Raw genomic sequence first — 22,782 nt, 5'->3', positions numbered from 1 at the left:
AGGAGAGAGAGAGAGAGCGAGCGGAGAGAGAGAAGAGAGAGAGAGAGAAGCGGATGAGAGAGAAGAGAGAGAGAGAGAGAGAGAGAAGACCGACCCACCCCCGCACAACCCTTTCATTTCAAACCATGCCACAGCACCAATTCGTGACAATCTCTAGCCCCGCACCACGCGGCCGCCCCCGCCAGGGTCACGCTGGGGTCACGGGTCACGATTAGAGGTCACGAGGTCACGGTGCGCACCTGTCGTCGGGCGACTGACCTGTATTCCCCTCCCCTCCCCTCCCCCCACCTCCGGTAAGTGAGTATGACCGCTACTTGAGCTAGGGTCCATGATTTAAACAGCAGCTGTTGGCCGTGAGTTCATGCTAAGAACCGTTTAAAGCTGCAGAGTCTGGTGCAGTGGACAGGAAGCAGGGGACATTATACAGCTCATAACAGGGTGATGGTGGGAGGTGGTGGGTGGACGGTGGAAGGTTGAATGTGGATGATAAACGGTGCACGGTGGACGGTACGCGCCACGCGATGGGTGTTGTATACCGGTGGAATGTGGACGGTGGACGGTGGACGGTGGATTGTGGAGGGTATTTACACTAAACTTACATGTGTAGTCGGTGGGGAAGTAAAGAAACGGAACCCAGGAAAAATGTTCGAAAGGCCATAGATAAATGGACAATTTCGCAACTTGAAATTTTGCGGTTTTGCATCCTTTATTGGCGCCGGATGTTGCGTGGTGCACACAATTGAAATCTTTGTTAAGTACACGGTGACACCAATGGTTAAATTAAAGGAGATATAAGACTTCAGGACTCAGGTATTTGAACGCTGTGTTGAGCATTGTAGTAACAAGATTATTAGAGGGAGGAAGTTTATTAGAGACATCAGACATCGGACATGAGTCCACACTGAACGACAGACCATTGACACCAGGCGGCAGAGGGCGGGCAGCGGCCGGCAGCAGGCGTCGGATCCAAACCAAACGGTGCCAGTTCAACGCTCATCACCTCACGGCCACCTGCCGGCGGAGACTACGGCAGATGGTCAGGTAGTTAAAGGGAGATAATGAGCTTTCTTTTTTCTTAAATAAAAACTACTCGACATCTATACTATTTCTACTGTAGTTTCTATAAAATATGAAAATTTCCTAGCACATTTTCGTATGTGAAAAAGGTTTTTATTTTTGCAAAAAAGAAGCAGTACTTGCAGTACTTGTAACACCCACCGGAATGCGTTGTCCTTCTCTATAAAAAGTCGCAGTATATGGCGCTTTTGTTTCAAACAGCGACGCTTGGGTTTTTGTTTATGTTATCGCCTTGTCGTTGCTTGGTTGTAAGGATTCTAATTTGAATTAGAGTTAATTCGGTTAAGAATTAATTAGATTCTAATTTGGGGGTACATAGTGCCTACTCTTATTTGTTTCCAAGTATTATTTTGCGCCACAAATGAACGGCATGCGCCAGAAACGCAGCCAAATCTTGCGATTGCGACTACGAAATTCATTATTTTGGCGTCAGAGCCTGAAGCGAAAAATATAAGCATATTTATTTCAAAAAGACTTCAGGTTTGTCGAACGGTGTTATGAGAATTTTGATAACAGTACTGCATAAGTTTTTCAGTGATGCCGCAAAAGTGTTGTATCTATCTTCTTTTATTGTGCAGTCGGCGGGACCGATTCAAAATTGAGTCGTTGCTACTAAAATAGCAGCATATGGCGTCAGATGATGAACAGGAAAAATAGTTGCGTAGCTTTAGACATAAACCACCCCCAAACCATGAATATCTTTTGAAGGCACTATAGACGACCATTAACTAACTAGATGTGATGAAGATCAAATGTAAGGAATACGCTCATTTTACAAAATTACATGCAAGTACCAAAAAGTGATGTAAGTACTTATTCAACGGTCATTTTCAGCGCTCCCCGCTAACGTGACTTCAAGTTGAGATATTTGCGGCAAGGTACCGAATTGAGCAAAATGGTTTTAATTTACATTATAACTTGTTGTGTTTTGTCAGAAAATAGTCCTAACTCAGATTTTGTGGAAAAAGGTCATTATCTCCCTTTAAACCCGGGGCCAGCCCGCTCCGTTAGGAGGCCCCGGCGGTGCCTGGAGGTCTAAGGGAGCGCCCGAGGCTGGGCTGAAATATCGAGGGCATGTGAGAGGCGTTGCTGATAACTAAGATAGATTGTGATTGCTGATTGCACTGCATTGCTGATTGTGGTTTTCTGGATCCGATTAGGTCTACGAAAATGGAATGAAGAGATTCAAAATACGAAATATTGCCTGCCTATTTCAACACTTATCCCAATCCGCACGAGGGTTGCATGTGCTGGTATTTTCATACGAAGCAATATTATACACGTACCATACCTATTTAAGATTTTCAGTTGAGCTGCTGGAAATAACTTCTCTCGCTTGCCTTGCATCTTTTCAAGGTTATGTGTTCTAACGGGACTCTAAGCGATTAATAGTCGTTTCCTCAAGACGATGCTTTCAGCTTTGTCGCGGTATACCTACTGACGATAACATCAGTAAGCTGCACGCCAAAACAAACTGTTTCCGAAGTTCAGCATTGGACCGTGCTGAATTGACGCCACGATTATCATCTCATTAGCATAGCGCATACCATTTAGCAATTAGCCTCACACCCACCTGACTGAGCGATAATCATCACCTTCCCTCCGACACTGTCACAAACGAGCAAATCTGAGGACCCGCTACCGAAGAAAATCATCGTGTAATCCCGCCTAACGATGCCCAAAATGACCAGCTGTTTGCGTGTGTGGCCAGCTGACGTTTGACGTCACTGGGCGTGTGAAATGACGCAGCAGGTGGCGCAGCTGTGACGAACGGCGCACCAGCTGACTGTCGTCCTTCTGAACACCCGCAGAGCGTTGGTGGTGCTGTTAGACGCCGGGGGATGGTTGTCGGAAACAATTTACACTGATCGATCACTTCCGGTTATCCAAAGACAAGGGATTTGGGAGGGGATATTCACTTGCGGTTCCAGCTAGGGCTGAGGGAAGGGTAATAGTAACAACCAAAATTGTTGTTTTGATGTCGATTCATATGCATACAGGTACTGCTGTGCCTGTAGACATAATGCTGACAAACGATTTTGCTACTAAAAAATGCCACAAAGAGCAAGAGCATGACTGGAAAAGAGCATGCTCAGTCATGCGGGCTGAAGTGGAAATATCTTGAGCTACAAACTTTGGTCCGTGAGTGTGAGTTGAGTTTTGCTTGCTGAACACGCTCAAACAAAAGCTTCACACTCAAACGACGCAGTTACAGCGGGAAGCATCCCGATAGGCGTTATCACAAGTGTATTCGCGGCCATTGGGGCGACGTAAGGAAAGAAGAAAACATCTGGCCCCAAGAGCTTTAAATTATCAGTTAGCATGCAACTTTTCCTTGCTGTGTAAAGATTCTACCATCAATTATTAGATAAAATTGCATTTAAAATCTTCCTTTTATGTTTTTCCATCGTTTGCACGATATATTACTTTACTAAGCTAGATTAACACTAATTATAAATAGTTCCAGCATCATCAAGAACAATAAGGAAGGCTTGAAGTGAATACAATAATCTAAACGGTTTTGCAAGATGTGAAGATCACTTCTAAAATTGCCTCTAGAAATATTGAAGGCAAAAGTTCAACTTTTTTACAAGACGGATGTCTATAAACCTATTCAACGTGTAACAACTCAGCCAGTATTTCGTCGCCTACAGCCCAGCTTTCCCTAGTGACCGCTAGAGGCGCTGCTATCGATGTCCACCCGTGCCGCCTAACGCCGCGACATTTTAGGTTATCCTTTCTATGCGTGCCTGCAGTCTCCGCAATTTCGGTGCTATTGTCGTGTGGTCTGCTGCAGTCTCCCGCATTACACGCGGAGACTGCATTCTCACACAAAAAGAAAACACCAAATCGAACGGAGACTTCGGTGGAGGCTGCAGACGCGCACAAGAAGATATCCACAAACTCGCGGGCATTTGCTTTGACCGCTAAATAATCAAACGACAAATAAACTAGCTCGCTTGTTTGTCAGCATGCTGGGTGCTTTGACCATGGGTTCGTTATGTACCCCTAAATAAACCAGCCCAATGAGCTCAACATAGACCTCTTAATTTCCAAATCAACTTACACACATACCGTTATATCCACCACATACCCTTCAGGGATAAAAATACCGAATATATTATGTCCCTTGACCCTATGCAAGCTATGTTCATCTGCTTATAACAACTTAGCAGCTTAGGTTATATGTGGAACTTAGCAGTTTACCTACTGTTTGTCTTATAACATACCGGATACGCTAGAGTTGCGCTAGATGGCCTGACGTATCGCCGACCGTCCTAGCCGACTGCCGGCGCCTAAATATCTGTTCACACGTGCCAGTTACGCGCTGCTGCCTCCGAGCCGCCCATCACACCCACCGGTAAACAGGAGCTGAATGGATACCAGTTTACATCGGTGCTTCAACAGGACTAACAAATAACAATTGAAGAAGGGTCATCAAAGCGCATTAACTTGTGTAAGAAAACTAGCAAAAGAGGTCAAGCAATTCAGTATAGGTGCGTCAGTGCTTGATGCTTATTTTTTTAGCTGGGTTATTCCCGTTCGGTCTGTTTACCTACTGTAAATAGCATTTCAGGGCTGTGAAACGATATAGAGTAAGGCCACCATAAGGAGAAAATGGGCTGATATGACACACGCTCACGGCGATGAACACGTCCACTGTCCAGTAGGAAGGAAGGCTGTGAGACTCGCCAACCTAAGGAATTTGCTGACTGCTGATGAGTAAACGAGACCATTTCAGAGCCAGAGGGATGATAGAAATTAGAGGGAGATATTGGTCTGGGCGGGCATCCTGGTGAATCTTCTGGGTTGAGACCGTTTCGATGGACCAGCCCCGCGCTTGAACGGTCACCCCACCGCACGTGAGCCTGCTCCTGAAAGGAGCTACACGCATCGGATAAAGGTGACCCGTCACTCGTCAGTACGGATCAGGGAGTTATAGGTGAGAAGGGCTGGGCTGTCCCGGAGATACAAAAAAAAACAAAAAAAAAACGGAACGGGTGGGGAATATTCGGTCTGAATGTTCTAATCCAGAGCTTCCTTAGCCGATGTTTACAGTTCCTTCCTTCCTTTCCTTCTTCTGGCACCTAACGTCCCCCAAATCACGAGTCATTTCTAACCAGTGTTTTTCTTCTTTCACAGCGAGCCCCCACGGTGGTTCTTCTCCACCTATCTCTACGAGGGAAGTTTCGCCGACCTCTGTCAACAGATGTCTCGACATCCAACACAACAACTCTGCCGTCAGCTGTTCCCTCATTGTGCTGAGGGCTATCGAGGATGGGCGAGGTAGACTGCCATCTGGTGAGCGTTCAGAGAAGCTGTAGTGATAGAGGTGGCCGCAAGGCGAAGACAATGCCTGGAATTGTGGGGGATTGAGCCCGTGAAGTTTGATGAACTGTGGGCGAAGAAAAGTAGTTTAGTTTATATGCAGCATGTGTTTTGTTGACGCTTGGCATGTGATACAAGTGTTCTTTTAAGTGTTAGCATTCCGTGGCTAGAATAAATGTACAAAGCTTTCGAAGGCTTTGTAATGTGACTAAACCTACGGACATTTATAACGGCTGGGTCGACCTGTCAGTGCTGCTAAATCGTTGACGCATTGTAACTTTCGATTGTATTCGTAGCGAAACAGTATTTAAGACCTTTGATTGTTATTGGACATATTCAGCTAGAATTCAGAGTGTGCATATGGCTCGACAAGTGCCGGTCTGCTTGTTTTGTTGCTAATTATGTTGCCAGTTGTTTGTTGTTTGTGAAGAACTGTTGGCATTTACGGTTGTTTTGCATTTCTTATCAACTGTATGTATATGTAGCTGACAGCTCGATGATTATTTATACGCGTTATTTATTGTACATCGATGGTTAATGGCGTTGTTACGATGTTACCTTGTTGCGTTACGCTGCGCAAATGCCGTATCGTAGAATGTTTAGGTGACGCATCTGCCGAGCGTTTAGACTGGCGTTATTTTCATTGTGTCGATCAAATATAGCGGGCAATCTAACGCAAAAGCTGTTCAGAGAGTCCTTATTAATGTCCTGGGAAAATTCCAGGATGTAAATGGGTGGGAGGGGAGGGGGGGGGGGGGTGCATTGAGGTTTTCATCAGCGAAATCGCCAACGCATCGTATACAATATATACGTGCGGGCAGGCCAAATATTTCCTCGCGCACGATTCCAACAAACGTTCTAAATAGTAAATTCACATCTAATTACAAGAACCATCGGGACATCACAATGTTGAAAAAGGAGCCCAGATTTTATCACGATATAAAACATAATTTACGATGGTCGGCTTGTATTTGGAGCCGGGGGCGCACTGCGCACATTTCCCATACACTTCACAACAGCGGCGGCCCACCAGTGACGTCAGCGCCGTCCCCCAGTGACGTCAGAGCGCAGAGACAGACTCGGGCGCCCGGCGGCTATACACACGGGATACTCCACAAACACACACATACATACACACAGCGAAATGTTGACAATTATGTCTATTGCTTAGAGACACAGGGATTTCTCTAACGGCATATAGACATCAACTAAAACCAGGTGATAGCGTCGAGACGCTACACTAACATATGAGCATGCGATCTCACTGATGGATTCTCACATGTAAGACAGTCTCACTCGCGTCACTTCTTACCACTCACACTCCCGTCAAATATCTCACTCGTGATTCTGTTGAAAGTGTTGCAGCAAAACACGCACGTGTTGTTTTGAGACGATTCTCGAAATCATACACGTGCGGTTTTGTGCGGAGCACTCCTTGGATGTTCAAAAATCCCGCTCGGCACCAAGCGCTAAAGCCATCTTCAGATGGCTACACAGCCAAGCGACAAGGTGCATCTGGCAACTCTCCTTCTGGGCTGCCAGATCTCGCCTCACTGGGCGCGGTAGACAACACGGTCACTCTCAAACTCGGGCGTCCACTCGGTACTCGTACCTCGGATCTACCAACTCCCCAACTCACAGCTCACAGCCCCTCCTCAAGACACCCCGCTATCATCCCAGCCGTAGAACGAACCCATCCAACTCAAACTCCACTCACAACTCAGCTCACACTGCCACCAACTCATCAGCTCAACTCACTCCGTCTCCATCAACTCCTCAAGTCACTCTCCACTAACTCATGAACTCAATCTCTATCTCCAGCTCAACCAAATACCAACTCTGGCCCTTCCACTTCGTCTAACTCCACATCTCAACCCACTTCGACTCCACTCTTATCGTTACCATTCGCAAATTCCTACCAAAACCCAAATCAAGAAAATGTCCTGTTTGTGCTATTTCCAGCACATTTTTACATACTCCTGAACATTAAATCCACCACTAAAATACCGTCAAATGGCCACATTGAATCCCTTCACGCTTCCACATTTTCCACGCTGTCCACATCTCTCCACACGTCCACATTTTAGCGATGACAGCAAGACATCACTCATACTTGAATCTTGATTCCACGCCAATCCCATACCATAGCGAGACCCATATAAGAGATAAACATACACCCGCTAACACACAGACACACAAACGCGGCAGACGCATGGGAGCTTATGATCTGAATTTGCTCAGTCTATGGCGGGGTTTTCTCACGCTGAATGCTTTGTTTCGTAAGCGAAGTTCCAACAAAGTCTAGCTTTCGGCTAGAGCATAAGCTGAAGAAGCCATCCCGATGGTTTTGATTCTGGAGGTCCATCTCATACGCTGAAGATCAAGCCTTGCTATTGATGAAGGTTTGCGCAGACGATACCTTCTGAATTCAGTCCCGCCGCCGCAAAATACACGTGTGGGACACCGCTGCTCCCATGCTCTCTCTCTCGTACGCTCTCGTTCATTTTGTACTTGGCTCTCTCCTTTGCCGTCGCCACAGTCAGTGCGCCGGCAACTCCTATAGGTGGGTGCTCTCTCGTTCTGAAATATAGAAACCAATGACGTCATAATTTATAAAGATATAGATACACATTGGCTCATGGGTGGGTGCTCTCTCGTTCTGAACTATAGAAACGGATGACGTCATTATGACGTCAAGATATATACAAATATCGATACACATTTGCTTATGTGGGTGCCTCTCATTATGAAATATGAAACGGTGAGGTAAAATGAAGATATTAGGAAAGGCAGACAATCTATAGGTGGTGCTTTATCGTTCTGAAATGTAAAACAAATGACGTCATTGTGATAGGCGTAGTTCTAAAGGCGGGTCTCTCCGAATCTGAAAAAAACTTCCATACGTGGGTGCTCTCTCGTTCTGATATATAGAACGAATGACGTAAAATGCCGTCATTTTCGAACACCGAAGGCAGTTAAGGTCTAAAGCACACCGGCGTACAATTCTCACTGAAAATTGAAAGCTCCCAATTTTTTTTTCGGCGAAAGAGGAAACCTTCGTCAATTTCTGACGCTACAGGATGATAAACCGAAAATGTCCCCTTGAACCCCCCAGTGAAGCCAGATTAGAAACATATACCCGACCATAGCACTCATCTCCGACATTTATAACGGTGAGATGAGTTAAGCATTCTACTTTCTTTCCTTAAATGTTTAACTAAGACACAAATGTGCAGAACCATTGAAAAATTGTTTGTACACAATTGTAAAAATATGACAAGGCGTTGACATAAGTGTCGAGAAATGCTTTTTAGTGACGAAGTGGTAGTTGTAAAAAACTTAGAATCTTCCTTTTAAGCTTTATGTAAAAAAAAAATTGCAAAGGAATATCGTAATGGGTTTTACGCAAAACATGAACTGCTTCATAAAATACAACACTACATACAACTTTGTTATAAAGCGGATGACATGGTTTTATGGCGTAGTGGAGGCAAAGCGGCGACGAAGCAGAAGTCTAACATAAACATGGGGACAGAAATAAAGCCATGCAAAAGCGATTCGCCAGGTTTAGGACAGCACATGCTAAGTAGGCATAAAAGCGAGCAGCAGGCATATGTACAAATTCATGCGTACCTAGTCAGGGAAAACAAACAAAGGTGGAAAATCTGGATGAGGTAATGACGAGACTTCACAAAAAGTAGACAACACAAGTTACACGCGCGTACAGCGCTAAAAGGCTAATTTAACAAACAAAAAGCTACAAGAGGAGCATAACAGTTAAAATTAATTCCCAAGGTAGCAAAACGAATACATAAAATGGTCAGTAGCGGTCGCATTTATTTAACGTGCTGTAAAGACTAAAGCTTAACGAATCAGTCGCCAGTAAATTTCTACAGCTATGCACATTCTAATAGCGAACGTTTAACAAATTACAATGGCGTCACCTAGCGGTTTATGGACAGCTGAAGGTAAACTTGGCACTGGATTAGTCCCAAGAGTCTAATACGCTTAGACGGTACAGCCTGGGTCATTAGTAGTATGTTCACGATAGCTGGTAGCCATGCTGAATACAATAGACAATAGATAAAATAGATAAAAAATGGCGTACAGAACAATACATTAATTGTTGGTTCTGTTCAGAACCAACATAAACTGTTGGTTCTGAACAGATCATTCTGATCAATATCGCTCAATATTTCTCGGCGTTCGAAAATTATCACACGACCCAACAAACAGCTAAATCTACACACAAGTACGTCAAGTAAAGCACTCTTTCCAATCTTAGCTAATAAATAGAGACTGTCAAACACAAACTTTACACTGATATAAAGTAACGAGTAGACTGCCCCGGTATTTTTCTCGCTACTTGCCCTAAATATCCTCAAGCCCTAAGCAGTATCGCTAGTCTACAGATTATGGCACACAACGCGCCAGGTCAGCTAGTTTGGAAACAACACAAATTCATCGGAATGTATGACACCGGTTACTGCAACACACACACTATTAGACTCACGCATCCAATTATAATCCTTTCTTGCAATGCCGTACATGCTTACAAAATCATCAAGTCAACAAAGACATTCTGCGTCTTCTTACACAAAATATTAACTTGCAGCTATTATCAAACTATCACTTCCCTTCTACTATCGCAACTTACATCTTCCTTCACTTATTCCCGTCTTTACCACAACTTTTCTAACTCTCATCTTCTTCTTTCCAACACCAGTTCCCACCAAGAGCACAAAATAGCCAAACCAAGCAGCACAACATAAAACACCGAGAAACGAAACGAAACTAAATAGCCAACCTACCAGCAAAACAGCCAACCAGCCAAACAACCAACTAATGGTGTGAAGTCCTTTAGCGAGGACCATAGCGAGAATAAACCAACCATTATAACCAACCAACCAACCAACCAACCAACAAAACAAACGCACCAGTCAACCATGAACCAACCAACCAACCAACCAACCAACCAACCAACCAACCAACCAACCAACCAACCAACCAACCAACCAACCAACCAACCAACCAACCAACCAACCAACCAACCAACCAACCAACGCAACAAACAACAAAACCAAATAAACAGTCACACAACTCTCCCCCCAATCACTTACCGAGCTAGACCGGCGCTATCACCAGCTCTTTCTGCCCGGCCGGGGCGGCGACACGGGCCGCTAGCTCTGAGGTGCCTGTGTCCTTAGCCACGGATACGACCGTTCGGTAGGTCTGGACGGCGCCGGCGGCGCCGGCGGCTGAAACAGCGCTGTGCGGCACGAGGGTGGAGCGAGATGAGATAGAGGGAAGTCTGAGGTTATGTCTGAGGCTATGGGACAAAGATCATGTATTTAAGGGCGAGATGAGATAGCTGAGGTTATGAGACAAAGATCATGTATTTGAGGGCGAGATGAAATAGTGGGTTGAAGATTGAGGCTATGGGACAAAGATCATGGATTTGACGGCGAGATCAGAATATATAGGGTCGAAGTCTGAGGTTATAAGTCTGAGGCTATGGGACAAAGATCATGTATTTGACGGCGAGATGAGATATAGGGTTGAAGCATGAGGTTGAAGTCTGAGGCTATGGGGACAAAGATCATGTATTTGAGGGCGAGATGAGATAGAGGGTTTAATTATGACATTATAAGTCTGAGGCTATGGGACAAAGATCATGTATTTGAGGGCGAGATGAGATAGAGGGTTTAATTATGACATTAAAGTCTGAGGCTATGGGACAAATATCATGCATTTGAGGGCGATATGAGATATAGGGTTTAAGTATGAGGTTAAAAGTATGAGGCTATGGGACAAAGATCATGGATTTGAGGGCGATATGAGATAGAGAGTTGAGGTCTGAGGTTAAAAGTTTGAGGCTATTAGACAAAGATCATGGATTTGAGGGCGAGATGAGATATAGGGTTGAGGTCTGAGGTTAAAAGTCTGAGGCTATGGGACAAAGATCATGTATTTGACGGCGAGATGAAATAGAGGGTTGAGGTCTGAAATTGTAAGTCTGAGGCTGTGGGACAAAGATCATGCATTTGAGGGCGAGATGAGATAGAGCGTTTAAGTATGACATTAAAAGTCTGAGGCTATGGGACAAATATCATGTATTTGAGGGCGAGATGAAATATAGGGTTGAAGTCGAAGGTGTGGGGCCGTAGGAGAATAGATGCTACATAGCTTTGAGGATATAGGATCCTGGATCATAGGTGATACACAGGTTTGAGATCATAGGTCTGAGGTCCTAGGTCAGGTCACAGGCCGCAGGTAACATGCCAGGTCATAGGCCAGGTCATGGGTGAAATGTTAGGTATAGGTCAGCTGAGATTATAGTTGAATTTGTTTCATAGCTCTGAGGTTAAATTTAGTTTTGAGGTCACATGTCTGAGGTCATGGGTTTGAGATCATGACAGCCGCATAGGTCATAGACCTTAGGCCTGAGATCATATCTCAAAGGTTATGTAGGAAGTAAGACACGTGTGAATTCAGAATTGAGGATGTCTTGGACAAGCTGCCGGCGAAAAGACGCAGAAGCGAGGCATGACGAGGCCAAGCAAGGCGACTGTATATAGAACTGCCGGGTAGTGACGAATGTGAGGAAATTAAGGAAGGGACGCACAGAAAGGGAAGCCATTGGAAATCGATATCATAGTAAGATGTTTACAAGGATGAGGACAATGTAAAAAAAAAAAAATACAATTAGACATGGCGAGGTAAAGGACAATACAATCAAAAGTAAAAATAATTCATATCATACTAAACGTTAGACGGGAAAGCCTCAGATGGGTATATGTCGAGATGTCTGAGTTAGTAAGGACGGACCAGATGTGTGGTACAAAATACACTGCCCTGCAGTGTCGGATCCAGGACAAGTCAGAGGTCCGTCAGGTCAGGTCAAAGGTCAGGAAAGGTCAGAAGAGGTCACAGATCAACAGGCAATCGGATGCAGCTGACAGCATTCATAGCATCATTGCGCGCACATATCAGAGGACAGCAGACCATGCGAAGTACCAGCACCATATTGACAGTTTCCGCAATTCATGGAGCCACAATAAATGCCCGAGAGCTGACAGTTCTCGCGATTCATGGAGCCACATGCCCGATAGAACTGACAGTTTCCTGTCCAAGAACCACATGCCCGGCGGAGCAGATAATTCTATTTTTTTTTTTTTCGTCCAGAGACTATATCGCCGTTGGTTTTATCGGTCCAAGGGACACATGTCCGGTAGAGTTGCTGGTTTTATCGCTTCAAGGGACACATGCCCGGTAGAGCCTTCAGTTTATCCGCTTCAGGGCCACAAACCCGGCAGACGGAGAAGATAAAAATGCCTCGTCCGTGTGAGAGAGTCGAACGGCAATTTTATTTTCGTTTTTTTTTGGGGGGGGGGATTTTTCAGGGAAGTTCTTCTTTTCAGAGTGAGTATCAGGAACAACTATTAACGATGCTTTCCATGCACAATTTTGTATACCCGTTCCCACTCTCTCGTTCTCTCTCATCCCCCCTCTCCCTCCCTCCCTCTCTCGCTCACCTCCGTCCCTCTCCCCTGGATAGTCGTCCCCGCTGTCGTCTTCACTATCTGAGTCTGACCCGGTAACCCTGGGCAGCTGCTGCTGCTGGGAGACCCGCGCCTTCCGTCGGGCCAGGCTCAGGTGCAGCTGGAAATAAGGAGAGGTACGATCGTTAAATATCATATGCATAGGAAATATAGTAAGGAGATACATAGTCCGTCGGGCCAGGCTCAGGTGCAGCTGGAAACAAAGATACGATGTTTACACATGAGATCCATAACATTACAACAGAAGAGCGGAGATCCTCCATAACAGCCGGCGATCTGAAGAAGCTGAAGAAAAAAAGGTTCATAGGGGGATACAGGTCTGATATACGCAAAACTGGGTATAGAAATGCCTCTTAGAGCTACCCAGGTAAAGCTGGAGCCGCGGGAGATATTTGTCACCTAGGTAGGTACCATATATAACATAGATATAGTTATATGGAACAGAGCTACCCATCTGCTCCATAATTCCAAAATCCCTACTCAATTAAAGAAAGTAAAAACAATCCTACAGTGCACATCAATTTACAATATGTTACCAGCTCGACAGTTTGGAACATAGACGCATAGATAAAGGTAAAACTTGCGCTCATCATCGACCTTTTCCACAAGTACATGTCGGCCAATTTGAGCTCAGCTAGATGCAAAGAAAGGCACGGTTGCAGTACCTGGCATTGCAGAGAAAACAAGATTTCAGCGCATTACCTCCTGAAAGTTACAATGAAGCTATCGAGCCTTAGCAGTAAGCAGACACAAACGCATTTTCAATCTCACAATCTCAAACATCTTACCTTGAAGCTCTCGGGTAGCCTGGAGTCTTTCCATCCTTTGTCCAGTTCGTCCTTCCCAAGTGTGAGCGTTATTCTATTACTGGCACCCAGTGGTAGCCGCGCGTCGCTGCAGGAACTGTAAGAACAAATGGTGAGAATGAGTTACCCGAGTGTGAAAGTTATGCCATTACTGGCACCCGTCAGTAGCGGCGCATCGTTGCATGAACTGTGAGAACAATGGTCAGATCAAATGGTGAGAATAAATGGTAAGAATGAGTCCCCCAGTGTCTGAGTGTTATCTTATTACTGGCACTCAGCGGTAGCCGGGCATCGCTCCAGGAACTGTAAGAACAAATAGTGAGAGCGAATGGTGAGAGAATAAGAGAAGCAACTAATCACGGGCGTCACTGTGGGTACTGTGCGATAGAAATGGCGACAGCATTATTACAGCGGGTGAAATTATCATGAGAGTCGCTGCGTGGTTGTACGGCAGAAATGGTAAGGACCAAAGGCGAAACAAATGGTGAGAATGGTAGCAACATGACGGACATCACTGCATGAGCTGTGAGATAAAATGGTGAAAAAAAAACATTTACACTTCACAGCGATCAGAAGTCACAGTTCGGACCAGGAAAAACAAACTTTATGGTTAGGAAACGATTGCAAAATGTTAGCAGCATTACAGAGACGCTACTGCACGAAATGTGAGAGCAAATAGTGAGCAATGTCAGCATAGATGACGAGAAAATAAAGTAGTTAGAGGTTACTACACGAACATTAAGAGTAAATAGCGAGAAAATGGTTGGAACAGGTTAAACCGAAATGTCAGCCAAACTACAGGTACAGTGAGGGCCAAAGGTAAGAAATGCAGAAAAAAATGTATCAGACCCGCCATTGAAATTTGATCGTAATTTCATGGGCGGTATTTGTTGTTAACCCTTTACATAAATGGCAAGCCAACGTAACATCGTAACAGAAAACACCCTTCAAGGCAAACAAAACCCACACAGTGAACCGGTGCCAAAAACAAACACAAATCGCGTGCCGATACCAGTTTAACACCCCCGAGTGGAAAAGATCATCTGCGTGCAGTCCATGAACAGGACGACGAATTGTCGCATACAAAAAAAGATCGTGGTTAACTTAAAAACTTTCACTTCACTGAAGCTTCAATTGATCATCTGATAAGATAAAACACATGCTACCCAAACTTTTTGATCAAGCACCTTTCAAATATCCATAGTACCCTGATTGACACTCAACCCCGACAAAGGACTCTCCGTTAACCTCCACCAGACACTCAGCACTCAGAGCATACTCCCGCATGGCACTCAATTATTTACAACACTCATAGGGTGTCACCACCACCGTTAACCAGCACCACTCGAGTGAGACAAACGTGGGACTGAGTACTCATAGGGTTCTCCAAAGAGCATACTGAAAGTTCTCATGAAAGCACTCTTAGAGGTTTCGCTGGAGACATCATGGAGGAGTTGTCTTGCGAACTCTTCAAGAAGACTCCTGGTCCTGAAATAATCTTTCCTGAATCTGAGAGGAATTTGATAAAACTTTACATGATTATTTCTTAAGGCGTTCCTTGAAAGCCCCAGGTGCTCTTGAAGAGTTCCCTATGAGTACAGCTCCTCTAGAGCACAGGCCCCTCGTGAAGGCACTCCCTGGACACTCTCCCGGACACTCACACTCTGCCGGCTGGCGGCGGATCCAGGGACACCGGCAGGGACTCCTGTTTCCTGTGGATGTTGGACTCTCTGACTCACTGACTCTCACTGACTCTCACAGACAAAATAACTCATGATACACTAACTCCAACATAGACACATCACATTGATTCACAAAGTACATCTACCAAACCAGATACATTACCAGAGAACGAGCTCATTGGCTCACAGAAACAAAACAGCCGATAGACTCAGACTCAACATATGAGACCAGATTGACAACTGGGCAGCCCTATCTCACTGAACTCACCTGCTATTGGGCAGCATATATCTCCTAATTTACTCCCTTGATCATCGCACATCCCTTCGCTCACGTAACTTTAAAGTAGATAGCTGTTATCCTTAGGCCTAGCTTTAGTTTTATCTTCTTAGCCATAAAATCCATCCTAGCTCTGCCATGCAAAGGCAAAAACGAGTACGTAGGGTCAGAGGTCATTACGTCGGGTGAGTGGTCAACCCAACATAATCGTTTTTGCCTTTGCGTGACGGTAGAACTCTATCCCTCTAGACTTTATTGGCTACTATTGGTAGCCATTAAACATATGTGCCTCGAGTCTCGACTCACTCGACCATTCGACAAACCCTATTCCCTTCACTCACGCCGTAACTACCAGGTAACCGCCTTCCCTTTGATTCATCAGCATCAACTACAGGGCAGACGCGTCCCCTTTGACTCACCTGACTATGGGGTACCCCTGTCCGGGCGGACCCTCGTCCTCGGGACAGCTGGACGCACGCTCCATCCTGTCCGCCCGCTCCGACGCCCCTCCGGCCACGAAGAACGTGTTTAGCCACAACCAGCAGAGCTTCTCCCTAGGCTTCAGCTTGTTCTTCGGCTTGTAGAGGAGCTCTAACTTGAAGTCGCCCCGGACGGGTAGTTCGCCGTCGACGGGGATTCGTAGACAGGTGTCGCCTGCGGAGAGAGAAGGGGTATTGCAAGGGTTGATATTGGGGCCTATAGTTTTTGTGATGGAGATGTCACAATGGAAGTGAAATGTGGGTGTTTTTTTTTTTTGCTTTGTAACACAGCCGCATTGAGGCCAAGGTTGCTGTATGCCAACTTTGCATTGATTAGAATGAGAGATGGTACAGCATATAATTTCAGATAAAATGCTGTTACAATTATATTGAGTAAGACATTATCCAAGAACCTCCATTATTACTTACTAGAAACATTACAAACTACATGACTTATCAAGCAAAGTAGGTATAAACAAAACGCATCCATGAATCGAACACAGTTAAAAATAAACCTTCCCGCTCACTCACTGATCTAGCAAACCAGACCTGACCACGGCTCCAATGTCCATCCCTGATTCATACCCTTCATCTTAATCTATACCTCACAACCACTCTGATGTCCATCCCTGATTCCTACCTATCTAGCTATACCTCCCGGCCCAGCCTCCCATGTCCGGCCCCTCCCCCGTCTCACCCTGCCGCCTGGCCGGCTCCACGGCTCTCGAGGTCAGCAGTTTGCGCTCCTTATCCTTCCTCAGATCCGGCTCTATGATGGTGTCCATGAGGGTGGGCCGTGAGTCTCCGTTACACGCGGCGGGTACGGTACTGCAGCGGGTCTTCACGGAGAAAAACACGTCTGTGGGAGATGAAATAGTCAGACCTATAGCGCCTAGCTGCACGCCTTCAAACAGGAATGAAACCATTTAGATGTCATCACCAAAAAGGAGAATTCGATGAGGATAAAATACCTAGAGTGAAATGTTTAGTAAGGACCGGGGTCTTCACTAAGAAGCACATGCGCTCGCTATTTTCATCTTCCCTCCCTCCCTCCCACCTTCTCCCTCGCCCTCTCCCTCCCTCTCTCTCTCTCTCTCTCTCTCTCTCTCTCTCTCTCTCTCTCTCTCTCTCTCTCTCTCTCTCTCTCTCCGTCTCTCTCCCTACCCAATACTCACTGGACACTATGTTCTCCAGTGCTCTCTCCGGCTCGAGGGTGATGGCCTGCAGGTAGAGCTCGGTAGGGTAGTAGACACAGCGCGATTTCAGCATACGATGGAAGTACGTCACGTACCGCTGCTGGGAGGGAATGGTGACGCCCTGTAGAGAGAGGGGGATACGGGTCAGTATCTGAGTATGGGAGAGAGGTCAATAGAAGCCAACAGAGGGAATGGTGACGCCCTGTGGAAAGAGGGGAGGGTACGGGTCAGTATCTGAGTATGGTGACGCCCTGTGGAGAGAGAGGGAAGATACGGGTCAGTATCTGAGTATGGGAGAGAGGTCAGTAGAAGTCAACAGAGGGAACGGAAGAACAGGTCAGTATGGTGGAACTGGGAGCAGAGGTCACAAACGGGTCAATATGAGGAGAGAGGCCAGTGGATGTCAACACACAGGGAATGGTGACGCCCTGTGGAAGGGGGAGACACGGGTCAGTATGGTGGGAGCAAGTCAGAAAAGGTTACAACGTCTGTGATTAAGAGACAGAGACTAGAAATGGTCAGTCCGGAGTTCAAGGAGAGGTCAGAAGAGGTCAGTAGAGGCTACTGGGTAACCTGTGGTATGATATAAGGTCACAATATGGAGTCACGTCAATAAAGTTCAACACAGGGAGAGGTAAAGAAACGTCAGAACGGAACATGTGAGGGAAGGAGAGGTTAGGACAGTAAATAGGTCAAAAGAGATTATAAAGAATGAAGGGAAGGGAAGGGAATGATTCATAAAAAGATTGGGAACAGGGTTGAACACCTTAATATCGAAAGTGCAGCTAGTTCAATGAATTGCTGAGTGAAAACTCTAATCACAAGCATATCCATGTATAAATATGTAGTAAGCAGCGTCAACTTCCGTAAGCTTTTTCATTCCGGAATGAGTCAAGGGCAAGATCGTCCCACGTTTGGACATATTATCAGCTATAGGCTACAGTACATTTTTTTTTTACTCCAAGCTTGAACAGAATTTCCACCTTTTTACAGAATACAGATATCGTCATACTCTCGCCAGCACAAAAGATCACAACCACAAGCAGGCGACTCGTTCGTCACTTACCTTGCCGTCTTTGGTTCGCTTCTTCCCGTAAAAGTCGAGCACTTCTTCGGGTGTTGCGCAGATACCGGCGTAAAGGAGGTAGCAGCAAATCATCACCCCCGTGCGTCCCTGGAGAATAAAATATAAGCGAGTCAAGCGAGCGTAACAGCTGCAGAACATCACCCCTCGTGCGACCCTTGGGATTAAAAAAGGTTTATCAGGAGCTTCAAAAAGGCAACACAGCGATGTAATAGCGATACACGTACAACTCTGCCGTAACGTCTTAACTCTCCCTCAAATCAAAGTGTCTCCCTCCAGCCGTAGCGTCTCCCCGCCCCGTAACGTCTCCCTTTTCTGCCGTGGTGTCTCTCCTCCCCGTTGAATCACCTTGCCCTTGCCCGCCGTAGAGTTTCTCCCTGCCAGCCTTAGGATGGATGACCACCACGTAGTGTTTCCCTGTCCCACATGAAGTCTCAGCTTCCCTGCCGTAGTCTACCCATCCGCAGAGCCTCACCGCCTCAAAGTTTCGTCTTTCCTGTCGTTAAGTCTTACTACTCCGTCTGCCGGCTCTAGTAGATGACTACCCCTGAAAACGTATCCCTACTCCGTAGAGTATCACCATACCGGCTCTACAGTGGATGGCGACCCCTGATTAAGTCTCTCGTCTTTCCTGTCCTAAGTCTTTCTTTCCCCGTAGAATCTCACCTTTCCCGCTTTACAGTGGATGGCCACAACATTCTCCTTGTTCGCGTCTAGCCACTCCTGGACTTTTCGGCAGAAAGTCTCGATCTGTTCAATCCGGGGCGGCTTGTGGTCCTCAAACGGCTCCCATTCGACCCGGCCCTCGAACATGGCTGAGTCGTACTGACGCTCCCGGCAGCTGTGGAGAAAATGACGTCATTATACCAATAATGTCTTATCTATGTGTCAAGGATATGGCTGAATCGTCATCATAACTTTTAATGCTTGTAGTTTGTCGATTGCTCAAAAGAGTAGGTACAAACTACAAAGCATGAAAATATCGTATAATGGCGTGGGTGAACCAATAACTTCACTAATCTCAAAGTCGCCGAGAAGAACAAACACTGCAGAGTGATGCACCTTGCAATGATGCAAGATGACCACCATCCGGCAATCAGAAGCAAGAAAATCGGAAAACCAGAGTTCTCTGTCACATAGACCGCACTGTCGCGACAAGCGATTTACTTGAAAGTCGTACGATTCCTATGAGTCAGGCAGAACGTGGGAGCAATACAGGATGCGACTGCACGTGGAAACGAACAGTACGCAACAGTGCCTTGGTAAGGCCCGACGACAGTTTTCTGCGTAACGTGTGGCATTGCATGGATTTACCGCGACGCATTGTCCTCATATCTTGCACGGAGCTTCAACAGTCAACACAATGGTTTAAAGTTCAAATACCAGTACCTTCCATTTTCAAACCAGCACGCATGCCACTTCCTAAAAACGCATTCTTCTATTGCCCTATCTTTGCTGAAACGACAGCTAAATAAAACTCTCACAAACTATAGTCTGGCAAACCTAAGAAAGAACGGATTTAAAGTGCTACGGCTGTTAAAGCATGTGCATTTATATTGTGAGAGCATATTTTCCCTCACAACTTTTCACACAAATTTCTCCGAACCATACATTTCAAGTGATCAAAACACGTGCAAAGTGATTCAGGCGCTTTAACTCCGTTCTTTCTTAGGTTTGCCAGACTATAAAATAAGAAACCAATGCACCTAAGAATCTATCCATCATTCCATCTCATTACCGACTTCCTTTATCTCTACTCTCCTCAGGATTCAAACAACCAGCCCACACCCACACCACAACAAACCCTCCCCTCCCCCTGATAACTTCCTCACAGCTGGCCCGCCTGAGCAGCTCGCTGTGTGCGCTGTTACTGCGCGATAGATAGCCCGCAGGCAGTGGTTATCCGGTCTCCGGGGCAGGGGTCCGACCGCCCTTAGCAACAGTGACGCTGAGCTGTGAGGGGAGGGGAGGGGAGGTGGATAGGGATAGGAGGGAGGAAGGAGCATGGGCGCTCTGCACATGCACTTCGGTTGAAAGAAAAGAAGCATAACCATAAAAAGTACGTTGGGTCCGATGAATAAGGAATGTGTGCAAAAAATAAACATATGAGATGAAACATGCACTAGTTTTGCACCAGAAATCAAACTGTAGTAAACATATCGAATTTGGTTCTATGTTTTGACTGTAAAACCGCAACAATTTCGCCTATTATGGTATGAAACTAACATCAAGTTCTGTCCCCTAGCAACAGTGAAATCGGTCTGTAAAACAAATTTGAAAAGTAGGCACCTACGCTAGGAACGAACCGGGTAATGATTCGCCGCTCCTCGCTTATCTCGAATGAGGCGATGTAATTTCACGAAAAATTTAATAATATATGTCTCCTAGCAAAACTTTTACAAAAGAGGCCGATATCAAGTCCCCGCTACCTAGCCGCATCATGACTCCTTTCCTTCCCTTCCCCCTTTTCCACTCGCTCACGCCTACCAGTCAGCACCCCTCCCCTCCTTCAAAAACGGCGGTATCATGACACAACCCCTCGCTCCCAGCGGGCCGATTTAATGAACTTTGTAGGATTTTCACATCAGGGACCAGGGTATATTTTACGCCCCAACAAACTACAACCAGTCAGAAGAAGGCAGTTTTATTAGGATCCGAGGCCGTAATATGCGCCAGTTATGTTTTTTGTTTGTTTGTGCTGTAGGTATTTTACTACATCCACTACTTAAATCATAATTCATAACATTATATGGTTGCATCCACAATCGCTTTACGAAACCATTCGGACGTCAAATGCAGCAGAATGGGTAGAAAACTGCGCCAGTGACTTTCACGCCCTTTTATGAAATCGGCCGCTGTTTTCTCAGGCTAGGTACCCAAGTCCCAATCGCGGTTAGTACCCCCTCCTCCCCCCTACCGCAGGGCTTAGATCACCCATCTGCTGAGGTTAGGAAGGTCAGTAGGGGGCGGGGCAGGATGGGGGAGAGAGGGGGGAGAGGGAGAGAGGAAGGAGGAGTGATAAGGCCCAGCAGAGCCCGCACAGACTCAGCTGGAGTGAACCGAACGCTCGGCCTGCCACTAGCCGGACCCAGCAGAACCTACAGAGACTCAGCTGGAGTGAACCGAACGCTCGGCTTGCCACTAGCAGACACTGGCTCGGGATATATGAGCGAAATAAATATGCATTAAACACACCTCAAGGATTACAAGTAACCTTCTAAAAATAATGATCTGAGGATAAGACGATGACGATGACGAAAGATGATGACGATGCTGGGAATGATCTATAAATGACGGGCGATGTAAAATAATGCATACCCGAAATATTTATGCCGACATAGTCGGCAAAAAATTTAGCACGATGCTTGTAACCGTCCGATGTAAAGTGGCTTTAAGCAGGATGCTGTGACCTGGCTGTGACATCGTTCCTCTTGTAAAAAATCGTCCTTCACATTTTACATATTCAATAGGCTTGCGTTTCGCTCTGGCCGTCGCCATAAAGTAGGTATATCACGAGTGCTGTAAGCGTCCCAGCGAAGCGGACAAGACATGAGTAAAGTGGACGTAAAATCATTAATTTTGCATAAAAAAGAGCTCACAACACGCATATCTACAGTTTACAAAGCACTTCACCACGACAGTGATACACCGGTCAACCCTTCAATTGATCAGCCACAAATTGTGATACCCGTAGCAGGGACTATCTGGAATGACCCAAATATATCACAGAAAAAATATCCAACGGGTGCATTTGCATCCTCTAGGTATACGTGTTTCACGTCGATTTAAAGAAGTAAGTAACGATCTAAAATAAATAAGTTCAATTGCAAAAAGAAGATAGAAGTTGCCAAATGTGTCAAATGTGCCTTGTGTCATAACTTACAAATGTATTCTTTTGTGAATCGCGCTTCAAATCGTGTGTTTCACATTGAGACATTGAGGCTGCCATACGTTAATTTTCAACTCACTTTATTAACCCGCGCCCTGCTGGGGGGGGGGTGTTTGAACACCCCCCCTTGTGGTTTTTCGCGAATATCTCAAAAACGGCGGCGCTCCGCGCCGCCGTTTTTGGTACACCTTATCATACATCAATTCTACACATGTTGTGAAAATTTCAGACCAAGGTCATTCAAGGTCAGGTCACCAGGTCACTTGAAGTGACCTCACCTCATAAAAAGTTTCAATGTCCGTCATAGCTACACCGAGTGACCGATCGCTTTGAAACTTTCAGCGATTGCTAAGAGCAATAGCATGTACAAAATGTATATCTCAGAATTTTGATATCGATGA

At 45.8% G+C, this 22,782-nt stretch overlaps 1 protein-coding gene across 9 annotated transcripts in view; it reads right to left on the bottom strand.

The window, feature by feature from the left end:
• Positions 1-6,356: 6,356 nt before the first annotated feature.
• The window catches only part of LOC122376407 (phosphatidylinositol 3,4,5-trisphosphate 3-phosphatase and dual-specificity protein phosphatase PTEN-like), a 22,881-nt gene continuing 6,455 nt past the window's right edge, over positions 6,357-22,782 (bottom strand). For 3 of the 9 annotated variants that reach the window (XR_006255626.1, XR_006255625.1, XR_006255627.1), the window contains exons 4-12: positions 19,159-19,333; positions 18,475-18,582; positions 17,388-17,529; positions 16,910-17,071; positions 16,153-16,387; positions 13,757-13,871; positions 12,942-13,068; positions 10,527-10,675; positions 6,357-7,986 (exon numbers count right to left, since the gene is read on the bottom strand). Coding sequence is in view for 6 of the 9 variants with exons in the window: in XM_043356273.1 (XP_043212208.1) it covers positions 10,587-10,675; positions 12,942-13,068; positions 13,757-13,871; positions 15,436-15,486; positions 16,153-16,387; positions 16,910-17,071; positions 17,388-17,529; positions 18,475-18,582; positions 19,159-19,333 (1,204 nt within the window). In the remaining 3 variants the exon portion in view is untranslated. Of the gene's footprint in view, positions 7,987-10,526; positions 10,676-12,941; positions 13,069-13,756; positions 13,872-15,435; positions 15,487-16,152; positions 16,388-16,909; positions 17,072-17,387; positions 17,530-18,474; positions 18,583-19,158; positions 19,334-22,782 lie in introns of those variants that run through there. The other 6 variants (XM_043356273.1, XM_043356272.1, XM_043356274.1 and 3 more) reach the window with 3 other exon arrangements.

This window comes from Amphibalanus amphitrite, unplaced genomic scaffold (genome assembly GCF_019059575.1).
Source record: "Amphibalanus amphitrite isolate SeventyFive unplaced genomic scaffold, NRLGWU_Aamphi_draft 002127F_arrow, whole genome shotgun sequence".
NCBI lineage: Eukaryota > Metazoa > Arthropoda > Thecostraca > Balanomorpha > Balanidae > Amphibalanus > Amphibalanus amphitrite.
Note: the sequence above shows the minus strand (reverse complement) of the source record. Positions and strands in the feature narration are given on the sequence as shown.